The sequence below is a fragment of the Suncus etruscus genome, chromosome 1, assembly GCF_024139225.1.
Source record: "Suncus etruscus isolate mSunEtr1 chromosome 1, mSunEtr1.pri.cur, whole genome shotgun sequence".
Classification (NCBI taxonomy): domain Eukaryota; kingdom Metazoa; phylum Chordata; class Mammalia; order Eulipotyphla; family Soricidae; genus Suncus; species Suncus etruscus.
In genome coordinates, this window is record NC_064848.1 from 39794737 (window position 1) to 39811283 (window position 16547).

The window sequence follows — 16547 nt, forward strand, 5'->3', positions numbered from 1 at the left end:
GACCATACAGGACACCTGGGATCGAACTGTGGTCCTTCCTTGGCTAGAGCTTGCAAGGCAGACACCTTACCTCTAGCGCCACCTCACCGGCCCTGAAATAGTCTCTTAACTGATTTCCCATTATATAATGTTGGCTTTTCCAATACATCTTACAGCAGTAAGGTGATCACAAGGCACAGAACACTTGTCATTTATATGGTCATCCTAAGTTTGATACTCAGCATCTCATTTGGTCTCCCAAGCACCATTAGGAGTAATTCATGAGTTCAGAACTGTAGCATTAAATAATTAACGATGGATCTGGATGGTGAAGGATGGAGATGGGATTTTTCACTGCCATCGCAGGCCACATGGCTCCGCAACCCCCATCCAGCTGGCGGGTCCCAGGTTTAGGTGAACGGCGGAATCAGACTCATCCAGAGACAGGCATCAGGAAGCATCAACTTTATTCATGCCCTATCCACCACATTGTGTGGCCTATATCATAACCTTTCAAGAACAGCCATTCTTAACTAGCCCTGCATCTTAACTCCTTTCAGCCATCTTCCATTTGACCTCCATGCTGGCCAAAGACCAAAAGGCCAGAGAGCTCAGAGTCCTAATCCCCTGGGTCAAAGGCCTTATCTGCCTTTTCCAAGACCCCTCCCAGGAATGGGCGGGGTCTATGCAGGTAAGGTCAAGTTACCTAGGGAGAAAGGGTAGGGGATGAGGCTTCACAGAGCCAAGAGCAATGCCTAAGAATTGCTGAATATGATCCAAAACCAAAAACCTAACAAAAAAAGACAAATAGGGTCCATAGAGATAGTATCTTAAGTAATGTGACATGTTTACAGTCAAACTGGATTGAATCCCTGGCACCATAAATAGTCTCTCAAGCCCCGAAGAAACTGATAATGATTTCAGAGCCAGGAGTAAGTCCTAAGCATAGTTATAGATCAAGATTCATTCCCTTGAAAGGAACCTTTCACAATATAGTTAAAGCCATCTACCACAAGTGAATGGCAAATATTATCCTCAATGGAGAAAAACTAAAAGCCTTTCCTCTAAATTCTTGTACAAGACAAGGCTGCCCTCTCTCACCACTCCTATTCATCACAGTACTGGAAGTACTTGATATAGTGATTAGGAAAGAAAAAGTTATCAAGGGAATCCAGATAGGAAAGAAAGAAGTCAAGCTCTCATTGTTTGCAGACAATATGATACTGTATTTAGAAAACCCTAAAGACTCTATCAAAAAGCTTCTAGAAACAATAGATTCAAATAGCAATGTGGCAGGCTACAAAATCCACACACAAAGAGCAATGGCATTTTTATACACCAACAATGTAGGGGGGAAATGGACATTAAGAAAACAACCCCATTCACATTAGTGTCACAAAAACTCAAATATCTTGAAGTCAACTTGACCAAAGAGGTGAAGAACCCATAGAAAGAAAACTATAAAACACTGCTTCAAGAAATAAGAGAGGACACACGGAAATGGAAACACATACCCATGCTCATGGATTGGCAGGATTAACATCATTAAAATGTCAATAATCCCCAAAGCAATAGTTATCAAAACAGCATGGTATTGGGATAAAGACAGACCCTCAGACCAGTGGAATAGGTTTGACGACTCAGAGAATGTTCCCCAGAGATACAAACATCCAATTTTTTGAGAAATGAACAAGAAATCCTAAATGGAGCAGGGAAAGCTTCTTCAACAAGTGGTGCCAGCACAACTGGATAGCCACTTGCAAAAAGCAAACTCAGACCCCCAGCTAACATCATATATGAAGGTAAAATCCAAATGGAATAAAGACCTTGATATCAGACCTGAAACCATAAGGTATATAGAAGAGCATGTAGGTAAAAACACTCCATGACTTTGAGACTAAAAAACATTTTCAAGAAGGAAACAGAACTCTCCAAACAAGTGGAAGCAAAGATAAACAGATGGGAATATATTAAGCTGAGAAGCTTCTGCACCTCAAAGGAAATAGTGCTCAGAATACAAGAGCCACCCACTGAATGGGAGAAACTATTCACCCAATACCCATCAGATAAGGGACTAATATCCAAAATATACAAGGCACTGACAGAACTTTATAAGAAAAAAAATCTAATCTCATCAAAAATGGGGAGAAGAAATGGACAGACACTTTGACAAATAAGAAATAGAAAAGGCACATGAAAAAAATGCTCCACATCACTAATCATCAGGGAGATGCAAATCAAAACAACTATGAGATACCATCTCACACCACAGAGATTGGCACACTTCACAAAGAATGAGAACAGGCATGACTGTTGGGGATTTGGAGAGAAAGGAACTCTTCTTTTCACTGCTGGTGGAAATTTTGTCTAGTCCAACCTTTATGGAAAGTTATATGGAGATTCCTCCAAAATCTAGAAATTGAGCTCCCATATGATCCAGCTATACCATTCCTAGGGATATACCCTAGGAACATAAAAATACAATACAAAAATCCCTTCCTCACACCTATATTCATTGCAGCACAATTTGCAATAGCCAGACTCTGGAAACAACCAAGATACCCTTCAACAGATGAATGGCTAAATAAACCGTGGTACATATACACAGTGGAATATTATGCAGCCGTCAAGAGAGATGAAGTCATGAAATTTTCCTATACATGGGTGTACATGAAATCTATCATGCTGAGTGAAATAATATCAGAGGGAGAGATAGACACAGAATAGTCTCACTCACCTATGGGTTTTAAGAAAAATAAAAAACATTCTTGCAATAATTTTCAGAGACAAAAGAGAGGAAGGCTAGAAGTTCCAGATCATTACATGAAGCTCACCAAAAAGATTGATGAGTGCAGATAGAGAAATAACTACATTGAGAACTATCATAACAATGTAAATGAATGAGGGAAGTATAGGTGGGGGTGGGGTAGAAGGAGGGATATTTGGGACATTGGGAATGTCGCACTGGTGAACGGGGGTGTTCTTTACATGACTGAATCCCTACTACAATCATGTTTGTAATCAAGGTGTTTAAATAAAGATATTAATAAAAATAGAAAATTAAAGAGAAAAAAGATTCATTCCCTCAATATATTAAAAAAGGGTATGATTATCACATCAATCCTTGTTAAAAATCTTTTAACAGATCAGTTGTATTCATTTAAAAATCAAATACAATACACTATTGCTCTTAGGATTTCAGTGGCATGATGGTTCCCAAAGATCTTTCATCATCTTCCAGTTTTCAAAAAGGACACACTTACAAAAAACACACCTGTTACTATCCAGTTGATTTTGCATCATATCCTCTTTTTGCAGCTCTTCTACCACTAATTCCTTTTCATTCTTCAATCAACAAATAAAAAGAAATTCCCAACAGACACTATCTAAATTTCTGTCCCCTTTTCATGTTATCCTTACTGCATTCCTTCAAGGATATAAAAAACTCTTTGAAGTATTTCTTGTTTGTTTGTTTGTTTGTGTGCCACAACCAGTGGCTCAAGGATTACTCCTGGCTCTGCATTTAGAAATTACTCCTGGCAGGTTCGGAGGATACCAGAGATAGGATACCAGAGATAGAATCTGGGACAGCTATATGCAAGGCAAATGTCTTGCTTGGTTCCCATGAACTATTTCTTTAAAGTTAGTTTACCTAAAACAAAATCTAAGTTTCTTCAATAAAATGTATACAATTAATAAAAATAAAAGGAGATTGAACCATAAAAAGTGGGGAAATCTATAAATTTATAAGTTTTGTAATTATCAAGATAAAAGCTTTTTCAAAATATTGATTCTTTTTTTTGTTTGTTTGTTTTTGGGCCACACCCAGAGATGCTCAGAGGTTACTCCTGGCTGTCTGCTCAGAAATAGCTCCTGGCAGGGACAGGGGACCATATGGGACACCGGGATTTGAACCAAACATCTTTGGTCCTGGATCAGCTGCTTGCAAGGCAAACGCTGCTGTGCTATCTCTCCGGGCCCCAAAATATTGATTCTAATGATACCAAATTAAACATCATACTTTAAATATTTTATTATTATTATTTTTGTTTTGTTTTGTTTTGTTTTTGAGCCTCACCCAGTGACGCTCCAGAGTTACTCCTGGCTGTGCACTCAGAAATCGCTCCTGGCTTGGGGACCCTATGGTATGCCAGGGTATCAAGCCGCAATCCATCCTAGGCTAGCGCTGGCAAGGCAGATAGATGGCTTACCACATGTACCACCACTCCAGACCCATATACTTTAAATATTTTAAAGAACGAGGCTGACCATAGTACTTGTGACATAATATTTAAAGCATAAATATGAATATCTAGTCTCCTGCTTACTATTCACTAAGTGAATGAGCCACTAACAAATAAATGTATATACATATAAATGATTCAATTACATTTAATTATATTTTAATTTTTAAAAATTGCCTATTTACCATAAACCAAGAAATTTAGATACTAAATCATCTCAGGAGGGTTTCTTTTGAGTTAAGTGGCTGAGTCTGAATGTGATAACATATTACAATTTTCGTTGATGTATCTTTTACATCAAGAACCTACCAAATTATTATAGTTCTAGAATATCTGACTAAGAAGCAAAAAGTCAATCAGATATCCATAAAGGGTTTGTACACCTTCACAATGTTTTTCTCATCAGCACCGCACAGTTTATAGGAAAACAAACCAAACACATGAGACAGAACACTATTAGCTATGGTCCATACATTCCATGAATTCATTTTATTAGCATATCAAAACAAAGTGATATTCATAGGATATATTTTACATATTCCCCACCCCAATTCAAAGCTACACTGACTTCTATGTCCAAATGCACATCATTGTTTGGCATCAAAATGAAGAATGGTGGAATAATGAGATTTAAGAAACTAAAGGGAAATAAGAATTAGAAAGTTATTAAGTGGGACAATATGGAATTAGTAGTGTTAAAAGTAAAAAAGATATTCTACAAGTAGGTGGTAGTGATGAATACTCAATCATTGTGAATGTAAATTACATTTACATTCAAATGTAAAATTGTAGAAATGTAAAATTTGTGTATCATGTACCACATTAAAATGTATGATACCAGGGGCCAGAGTGATGCTGCAGCAGTAGGGCATTTGCTTGTCATGCAGCTGACCCAGGACAAACCACGGTTCGATGCCCAGGCATCCCATATGGTCCCCCAAGCCAGGAGCGATTTCTGAGCACATAGCCAGAAATAACCACTGAGCTTCACTGGGCGTGGCCCAAAGTAAAATAAAATAAAATAAATTGTGTGATGTCCTGAAATACAAACAGAAAAATATTTATGTAATTATCTCAATACATGGAGATAAAATCTAATATAGTATAATTAAAGAAAGTCATCTGGGATATTGCTCAGAGGTGATACGTATGCCTTTTATGTGAGAGGCCCTTGGTTTGATCTCCAGTACTGAAAAGTATTCTGAATAAAATTAAGTTTTCTCTTAACCAACTAAAAATAGGTAAGTAATACAGAATCAGAAACAATGCAGATGTGTTCAAACCACAGTTTTCCCAGGATCTCTTAACTACTCCTAATCTAATTCATCAACTAGTCCAAGAAGGGTATTGGAACACTATATGAGTAAAATTCAACCATCAAGTACTTTGTAACTGAGAATCCCATGATGGTTCAATTAAAAATAAAATAAAACAAATACTAATAGCAAAAATAAAAACAATAATCCTGAAAAACAAACTTGAGCATGTCATCCATGCTCAAGAAGTGTACAGAAATACACTTCTGTACTGCATAGGAACTCATTCAGTTACTAACTCCCACTGACTGTTTCTTTAACTTTTACTCAAATGTTGCCCAACATCATACCAAACTTCATTTATACTAAACAAATTTCAGCAATGTTCATATTTCACTATCTCAATTCTAGCATATTCCAAAATATTCAAATTCCTCCTCTATGTGATAAAATATAATCCGCTTTCAAGAACAAAATCAAACATCTGTTCTTCAAACTCTTTTAGCTCCCTCAGCATCTTTTCTTTCAAGCCTGCTTTCCTATCATAGAATATAAATTTTGCAATACATTTAAGATTATACATTTTAAGCTAATAAGGAAAATAATTCTAGCACTGTATCTATGTAAATTGACTAGCACAAGCAAAACAATGTTTAATACACTAAAATTATATTTTCTCAATAAACTTCACAAATATGTTATGAAATTACTGAAAGAACATAAGTGCTATGGCCAAAATACAAAAATGCTGCATTCTATGATGTCTTTTTCTATATACACGTACAAGCACTAAAGATCCTCAGAAGTCATCAAATAGAAACTTGTTAAAAATTTACTAGATTATATACTTTCAAGATTAGAATCAATTTCTAATTCCTATTAATATTCTTACATAGTTTTCTAACTAACATAAAAAGTGCATATAAAGATGAAATATATCTGACATGCCAACATAGCTACATCTGTCTCATAAGTAAGACAATTTAGAAATTATTGTATATTGTTCTTTTTGTTGTTGTTTTTGTTTTTGTATTTTTTGAGGGGCCACATCCAGGGATACTCAGGGGTTATTCCTGGCTATGCTCTCAGAAATCGCTCCTGGCTTGGGGGCAAATGGGACACCAGGGATCAAAACAGAGGTCCATCCTGGGTCAGCCGAGCGCAAGGCAAATGTCGTACTGCTGCACTATGGCTCCGGCTCCAAGAAAGTATTGTAAAGGCTTATACTATAATATTAAAAAAAAGGTACAGTAGGGAGGATGCCTGCCTTGTATACAGCCACTGTGGTCCATATGATCCCCTAGGCATACCTGGAGTGATTCCTGAGTGCAGAGCCAGGAATACACCAAGAACAACACCAGGTTTGGCTCCAAACTCCCCTCAAAAGTATTGAAATATGTACAAAAAAAATTATCTACTATAATAATATGACCAAATGGAGACTGAAATTAATCCCACCAAGTATGTATCATTGGATTTCTTTCTCAAATCTCAAATTTAACTATGATCCATATAGTGATATGATATCACACCTTTTTTCATTATCTGTTTTAATTTGAATTGGGGGGTTGTGGACGTGTTGAGCCATAACTGCCAATGCTCAGGAATTACTACTGGCTCTGCACTCAGAATCACTCCTGTCAGGGCTTAGGTAACTGTTTGTGATGCCAGGATCAAACCTAGGGTAGCTGCATAAAAAAGTAAGCAACTTTACCTGATGTTCTCCTATCTTTCTGGACCTTATGTTATCTTTTCTTTAATACTTAAATTTCTTTATCTTCCAAATTGGTTTACAGTGTTGTTCATAATACAGTTATTTCTAGCATTCAGTATTTTAACACCAATCTATTTTGTCTTTTGTGAATGATTATTTTGTTGTGGGAAGATGCACTGGAAAAGACAACACTGCATACTAATCTTCCAGAATCTGAATAGGTTAATATCTTTCTTTATCTGTTCTTGCTTTTATAATAAGAACATTAGATTGAAAATGAACTATTATTTACATAGGATTTGAAAATATGTATTTGTTTCTAATATGTACTGCACTTCAATATTATTGAACAGTCTTTCATTGGGCTTAGATGATTTTATGTATAGTATACTGTACACACATACCGTAGCAGGCATAATGTATATGGTTTTCAGAAAGTATCAAAATGTAAAATATATGCACTTGATAATTAAGAAAAAATGACATAAAATATCAATGTAAAAGTAGTGGCCAATTACAACATGGAAGGAAAAAAGATATCCGTTATAGAGCAAAGCAGAATAATTATTCAAACATCTTATTTATCAGTATCAATCACATAAGATATAGATAAGTCCTGTGATGGCTTCATGCAAACAAAACAAAAAGAATAAACTCAATATGTTCAGTTGGATATATTTCAGTTCGTGAAATTATCTTTTATTTTTACCAGAATATAATTTTCTGTTAATTTTAAATATTTTAGATATTATACATTTTAGTGAGCTACACCATGCAGAAGTGAGTTTTACCAAATCCACCATTTTTAAATATATATATGTGTGTATATGTATATATATATATATATGAAATGTATGTGATTGGCCATTTATCACAATTCTTCTTTGACCCTTGCAAAAAGTTTTCTGATTACTAATAATCTGCTATCAGTTCTTCCATACAGGAAAAATTATTAAAAAAATGTGTACTTATATTTTGGTGGTAGCATACTTGTCTGTCTCTAAGCTACTAATTAAATACAAACTGACTTATGCATAACTGGTAGCATTAAAAAAACTAATAATTTGCTTCTAAAAGTATATTAAATTTTAAATAGCTGACTTTTTATTTTCAAGAATTCTTTTTCTGAATTGGTATTTTTAAGTAGGTAAGAGAGGGGGCCAGAGAGATAGCATGGAGGTAGGATATTTGTCTTGCATGCAGAAGGATGGTGGTTCGAATCCCGACATCCCATATGGAACCCCGAGCCTGCCAGGAGCGATTTCTGAGCATAGAGCCAGAGTAACCCCTGAGTGCTGCCAGGTGTGACCCAAAAACCAAAATAAAATAAAATAAAATAATATAAATAGGTAAAGACTGAGGATTTCAAGATACTCTGAAAAGACATTAACCATTTCAGAAAAATTAATGAGCATATAAAGAGAAACCACATAAAATATATATAATAACATACGTTTTCTATTCTACAACCAAAAATATTGAAACCATGTTTAATAATTCACCTTGCCAAGCAGATTGAGGGGGAAGGTAAATGCGGAAAATAAGAAACTTACCCAGACTAGAATTGCCTTTTGCTATAATAATAGTCTTCTCAAAAGATTCTTCAGATATATTTTGAAGCATACCACACTCAGTTGTAGAAGCCATAGAGTTCTGTTGAATTAAGAATTCAGAGCCCTGCCAGAAAGAAATAGAAAGTTACACAGAATAGAAAATTAGACTTTGGAGTATGATTTCAACATCACCCACACTCTCTAACAGGCTGTACTTCATTACCCCTATAGTAAAAACAAGTTTATAGCTTGTTTATTGAAAATCTCACTACAAAGAGTACTTACCAAGTGGGAGATAAGGCAGAGTATCCTAATACCCTTCAGCCCCAATATCATCATAATCTGAAAAATAAACCTTTAAAGAATTACCTTTCCAGACAAATCAGGTAGCAAAGAAGCAGCAAATTCGGAGTTTGATATAACTTCATTTGGCAGGTTAGATTCGGTCCATGCTCCTGTATTTTCACATTCGTATTGTTCAAGAGAATGTACAGGTGTATAATCATTTATGGGAAACCCAGAAGTAGGTGCTAGACTCAAGTCAACTGAAGGCAGATTTTCATCATGTCTTTGCAGGAGATTTTGGGTGTACAGTTCCTCCAAGGACATGTGCAGATCAGCTACTGGATCTGGAGAATTTTCAGTAATATCCTGAAAAAGAAAGAACCAAATAATTTGTTGTACATGAAACATAACTTATTATCATCTTAAATGGCCCTGATAAATATCTGGATGTCTATCTCCCTGAGCATATAAAGATGTATATAAATGTGCTTTAGTCTATAATGGAATTTCATAATCTATAGTTAGCTTCAAAACTTCTGGTAGATTGAAGAAGCATGTAAATAAATTTCAAAAATAATTCTTAATATAAAACATAAAATTTAAAAAGTTGTATATGATGATTTTGTCAGTACTACTAATTTGTAATTAAGATTAGTTAATATGATGGGCCGGGTAGGTGGTGCTGGAGGTAAGGTGTCTGCCTTGCAAGCGCTAGCCAAGGAAGGACCGCGGTTCGATCCCCCGGCGTCCCATATGGTCCCCCCAAGCCAGGGGCGATTTCTGAGCACACAGCCAGGAGTAATCCCTGAGCGTCAAACGGGTGTGGCCCAAAAACCAAAAAAAAAAAAAAAAAGATTAGTTAATATGAAATTCTGTCATCTCCTTTATGAGAGAATGATGGAAGATAAATTTTTAAGAGTATACCAACATTTTAAGTGTTCATGTAATTTGATCAGTTATTCTAGTTTTTCTTTTTAATCCAAAATAGAAGTATTTTATAACAAATAATTTTCTTGACAAATAAAAAGGTAATTTTATATCTCTGGTAAAGGTTCTTTAATACACTTTATTCTATCTATTTTGGTATTTGGATGGTGTTCAGGGCTCTACTTAGAGATCATTCCAGATTTTGGTCAGGGGACCATTAGTGGTATTGGGGTTTGAACCTGGGTCAGGCAAGAGCCTTAACTAGTGTACTATCTCTCTGGCCCTTTATTAAATTTTACTAAGTGATTTGCTTTAATTTTATCTGGTCATTGCCATATATATGAGTATAAAGTCTTTATAATATAAACTGCAAATGCTTTGCCATATACACCTATATTAATTTGAGGGGAAGCAGTTAGGACACACCTGGTAGTGTTCAGGGTTGACTCCTGGTTTTATATCAAGGGATTATTACTGGCAGTTCAAGGGACCATATGGGGTAAGAGTAATGGAACCTGAATCATCTGCTTGCAATGCAGTCACCTATCCATTGTACTATCACTCTGGCCTCCTACAAACAATTATTTATGTAATCAAGAATCCTTCATATAAGTTTCTCTGATACCTTTATCATATGTGTAATATATTTCTTTGCTGCCAGGGCTTTATACATTCTTTAAAAGTCCTTCAACACAAACTATACAAAGAAAATTGTGCCTAGTATTTTTTTATTTTATAAATGCCTTGTACAGATTTCATTAGAATTTATTTCAGGTTATTCTATGAGAATGGGATGCCTTTTTAATTTTTTCCTCAACAGATAATCAATAAATTACTCCAAGACACTTGTTGCATTGATTTTCCTTAAGAAAGTTAATCTCTCTAAAATTATCAAGAATCACAAATATTTATGGTATTAATGTTAAGTATCAATGTTATTCAAGTAGGAAACACCTTACAAATAACAGGTTTCACCTTTTATATTTCTGAAAACCTAATAAATTACCCATAATTTACACCAAACCCCCAAAAGGTTTCATCTTCTATACTACTGAAACTTAATAACCTATCGGGTTATTCACCCTTTTTATTAATTATAAAAAATATCAATATGTTTAACTACAAAACTGGCTAACTTTTTTTATAACTACATTAATCACAATAATTAGAAGTAAATTATCTCCCCCATACCTCATTCATAGAAACAAAACTTCTTCCCTTTAGAAAGAAGTCAAACCAACCTTGTTATCTAGGACTTACTCTAAGTATTACAACAGAAATTCCAAAACATTATTCATAAAGAAATTAAGACTGACACATAAAAATGAACTAATCAACACAGCAGACTTAAAAATGTTTGTGGTTGCTGAAGAATAAACTAGGTTTTATTTATAAAGTATTATGGATCTGAAAACAGTCCTTTCTTCATCCATGATGTCTGGTGCAAGTTCTATCTACAGTGACATCTGTCAAAAATGTATATTAATATGTTCCTCCATTTGATATTCTTTGTTTTCATGGGAAAAAGGGTGACATTTTAAAAGATAATAAAAGATATTTGAAAAGGGACAGGTTCTGTAAGCATAATGTATACGTTAAAGTTATATATGAACAAATATTTTTCAGAAAAAATTATTTACCTACACAATAGTTTCTATAAAGAACTACACATTTAGCTATCACCAGATATTCTGCTTTCAATAGAGAAACAATCATATTACAGAAGTTTTGCTTTTTACAAAAGTATACTTTTGCATATTTTAAAGGTATGCAATTACATATACAATACACTATAAAAGTATATCACTGTATATTCAAAAGTATAATATCATGTAGTGGTAAACACTGCCAAGTGTTGCCCCAACACCCTTTCACCAAAAAGTGCTTCAACTGGAGAAATCATTTATTGGTAGAGTGGGCCACAATCAACCATTATTCCTGACTTTGCTCATAGATCATTCCTGGCTGCGCTGGGGACTATATTCAGTCTGATCCTTTATGTGCAAAATAAGTACCTTAACCTTTATTATCTCTGTGACTCCATTTTTTGGTTGCTTTTATGTCAAAGAAGAATAAAAATAAATGAAAACATCTTTTACAAAAATAATATGTTGAGCTTTTAATATAAATAAAAATAAACAAAACTTTATTTTATTTTTATTAAGTTGGGACCACACCCATCTGTAAATAGGGGGAACTTCAGAACCATATGGATAGCAAGTATTGAACTGAGTCAAAAATATGCAAACCTGGGACCGACGTGGTGACGCTAGAGGTAAGGTGCCTGCCTTGCCTGTGCTAGCCTAGGACGAACCTAGGTTCGATCCCCTGGCATCCCATATGGTCCCCCAAGCTAGGTGCGATTTCTGAGCTCATAGCCAGGAGTAAACCCTGAGTGTCACCGCGTGTGGCCCAAAAACCAAAATAAATAAATAAATAAATAAATAAATAAAAATATGCAAACCTAAAAACAAATGCGAACCTCCTACCCACTCTATTATTTCACTGTAAATAGTATCTATTTTAAACTTTTTTTTAATTATGAGAACAAAGATGCGAAGAAAGAGAACAAGGTTAAATTACAGTGGAAGGACAATCACCCATAACATAATTCTCAGAAGTCCCCTTGCTGATATCGTAACTTTGAACTTTCAGCCAAAGAACATTAAGATAAATAAAACAGAATCCATGTACAATTACTTTGTCACTCAAGTCCCCAGATTGTAACACATTATAATATTTCTTAACAGCACACAGGCAATCTAAAGCCATAAAACTTATGTAACTCCTTAAACATTAGAGGCATAGTATTTTTTACATTTCTATGTACATGCATATTAGCTTAAGTTAACCTCAAATTTTAAGTGGTTTTTTTTTTAAGGATTAGAGTCAAAGGAGCACAGTAAAAACATGTTAGAGTGGCAATTGTTTGTTTCTGTATTTATTATATCTGTATCTAATAATTAAATTTTAAAAGATAATTTTAAAACAATGAAAACTTAGAACCAAGAATAAAAAAGAGGCCATAGACATATTCATTGGGTAGAGCTCCTGGCCAACTGGGGTTTGATCCCAACTTTCAATATGATCACCATGCTATGCCAAAAGTGATTTGGGCAGGAGTCAGAGCCAGAGCACAAAGCTAGAAGTAAATCCTGAGCAATGTCCCCCACAAAATAAAACAATTAATGAGACAGGCTTCTTGTATTTTATTTTTCAAATTATGCTGATTAGGGGCTGGCGCGGTGGCTCTAGAGGTAAGGTGATTGCCTTGCCAGCGCTAGCCTGGGACGGACCGCGGTTCGATCCCCTGGCGGCCCACATGGTCCCCCAAGCCAGGAGCGACTTCTGAGCGCATAGCCAGGACTAACCCCTGAGCATCACCGGGTGTGGCCCAAAAACCAACAACAAAAAAATTTATGCTGATTCACAAAGTAGGTTTTAGGGGTACAATACTTCTTCGTATTGTGTTACCAAACACACTTATTATACATTTACTGATATCCCTGCATCATATGCTGTGTCTTTTTTTTTGTTTTTAAAATTTATGACCTGCTTCAATTAATCTAAATTCCCAGAAGCAAATATATTTTAAATTTCAGTAAATAATGATCTACCTTAAATCTTTACACAATAACTAAAAAAATTAAGGAAGGGAAAATAAAAACTTAACTTTAAAAAAATAAAATAGAGTCCCAAATGGAAGAAATTTTTCCAAGCGTTCCCCCCCCATCATCTGTAGCTCTTAGGTGCCTTGCTCTCCATATCCAAATTCTAAACTTAGAATTAAAGCTTCACTAAGGATGGATACCAAGTAGATGTGACTAGGTTAGAGGACCTCTCGTCAAGGGAGGGAAATAGTAAATTGTTACATGCTTCCCTCTACCATTGCAGACTACAAGATAGTAAAATATTTAATAGAGCTAGAAACCAAAGGGATCCCTGAGAGCCTCACACTCTAGTTTATACTTCTATCAAGTCACTATAAAGCTTTTATTGTTTTTCTAAAATATACATTTGAATTTTCTAGAACACATATAAATTCCTCATCTAAGTTTATATTTCTATACAAAAAATCCAGGGCTGGGGAGATAGCAGAGCAGGTTAGGCATTTGCCTTGTACTTAGCTGACCTGACAGAGGAAGTCCTGAACACCAGCACATACAGCCAAATACCAAAACAAAAAAATGAAAAAGAAAAACTAGTTAATCTAAATTCCATTTAAACTGCTATCCTCTCTTGTTAAAAATATATAGTAAAGGGGTTGGGGGAATATTATATATTATATATATTATATATAATATTACATATTATTATATATATTATTATATATTATATATTATATATATAATATGTAGTAAAAAACAAAAACTCAGGAAAATGAAGCAACAGCACCTATTTAAAAATGTATTTGTATGTAATAATCTAGTAAGTATTTAGGTATAAAATGATGACAACAGACAAAAGAGATTCACATGATGCAGAAAACAGTCCTACTTTCTAAGAAAATTGAAAACACACAGGAGTTTCACGATGTATTCTAAAACACCCTCATTAATGTCTTCTTTGTTGTTTTATTGTTTAAATATTTCAGTGGAAAGGCCAGCTTGCCAAAATTTCTTCAACAAAAGAGTAAACTGCTTGTGAGGGAATAAAAAGGGGGAGGCAAACAAAATTCAGTAAGCCAATATGTTGTGCTGCATACAGCCAGCATTTGCCCTGTAAAATATATGCTTCTCAGTATGCAGATTGTGTAATCCCTTTAAGTAACAATTACTAAATTAAACAATGCAATCTGTCCCACTGGCAAGAAGTGAGCCATGCAGTGGATTAGGAGATTCCATTAGGAGATGAACTCAGCTTCCAGCCCTGAGGCCAGTAAAGCCTGAACACATTCCAGACAGGACACAGTCAGATAGACAGTCTCAGATGTCATGAGAAGAGCAGCTGCTCCATTCAAGATTATACCTTGCAAACCAATTCAAGGAGATTGCCCGGCATCATTTGCAAGGATAACAGGTGCACCTTGAACATAAAAGAAAACACTTTCAAAATACTCTGGCCAAAAACCTACTTGCTAATCAGGAAAAGAGGAAAAATCTATTTTCCAACTTATTAAGAAATTCAGATTACTTTCACCAAAAATACTTTGTAAGAAAACAATAGTAGATTTAAGAATTATGGTCTAGTCGTTTTATCTTGATTTTTTAAAGTTATGGTGTATTTCCAAAGAAGTGAATAAATAAAATATATCTATGCATACACTCTATACCCAGATTTAATAAGAATTAATAATTGGCCATTTTTTTCAATCCTTCCTTCTGAAAATGGTATCCTGAGTTACAGATAAGAGCTGCGTTCCTAGTTTTCCCTTTTCCTTAAAGATAATTTTATCCTTAAATTTAAGAAGCTTCATTCTTGTGTGTTTTTATGTTTTAAATGACACACACACACACACACACACACACACACACACACATATATATATATATATATACACATCAGAAAAAGTTGCCTTCTACGTCAATTTCTAGAACAATTAAGCAATTTTAAAATAGCAATTTAATGTGAAAGTAGTCAAAAGATATGAAGTGGCAATTATAAAAGTAAAAGCTAAATGTTCACTATAAAGTAAACTTCACTAGCTTTATCAGAAACTTCAAATTTAAAAAGCTGTAATTCCATACATAAAAGATAGGACAGGTTAACATATTAAATCTTAAAAATTTATTGATCCTGTCACTATGAAATGAATAGAGCTGGAATTTTTATATAAATAATTTATTCCTACACAGTATCTGGAAACATTAGTCTAATAGTAAAAAGAATTCTTTCATATTTATGACTTAAACATACTTTGCCATTAATTGGGATTTCTAAGAAAAGCATTTTCGCATATTTATACAAAAACATGACAATATTGTTTAACATAGCTAGTAAATAGTAAATTTATACAATAAATATCTTATTACACCTTTTGTATAAAATCAGTTTAAAGTAATTAAGAAAATATAATTTTGAGAAGACAGAAACATACAGTGAAAATATTTTATTAAAATTTTTCTTTGAGGGGCCGGAGAGATAGCAGGAATCTGGGGTGTTTGCCTTGCATGCAGAAGGATGGTGGTTCGAATCCCAACATCCCATGTGGTCCCTCAAGCCTGCCAGGAGCGATTTCTGAGTGTAGAGTCAGGAGTAACCCCTAAGCGCTGCTGGGTGTGACTTAAAAACCGAACAATAAATAAATAATTTTTTTTTGAAACATGATTATCTAACCAAATCTTTATATCTTTCTGTCACTCTGTATCACAAAACAGAGATTTAAATAGATCCAAAGAGTCTTAAAAGATAGGTAATACACTACTGTTGATTTCCTAGCAAAGAGTGCAGAATAACTGCCGTGGTTCAAAATTTAACATTTTTTTTTGAGGGAGGGGGGAATTTGTGTCATCCTTAGAGTAAAATGTTGCTTTTTAAAATAAATTCAGCTTAGCTAGAGATAGCATTCAACACATAGAGGATAATTTAGTAAATAGACAAAAAGATATAGAGCAGAGTGAGAGCTGGTACAAAAATTGGTTTTCTACCA

At 34.5% G+C, this 16547-nt stretch overlaps 1 protein-coding gene across 1 annotated transcript in view; it reads right to left on the reverse strand.

Annotated features, from left to right (window-relative positions):
- MPDZ (multiple PDZ domain crumbs cell polarity complex component) overlaps positions 1 to 16547 on the reverse strand; it is a 174445-nt gene that overhangs the window by 70914 nt on the left and 86984 nt on the right. Inside the window, exons 20-21 of the mRNA XM_049769299.1 lie at positions 9116 to 9397; positions 8747 to 8870 (exon numbers count right to left, since the gene is read on the reverse strand). Of these exons, the coding sequence (XP_049625256.1) occupies positions 8747 to 8870; positions 9116 to 9397 (406 nt within the window). The remainder of the gene's footprint in view (positions 1 to 8746; positions 8871 to 9115; positions 9398 to 16547) is intronic.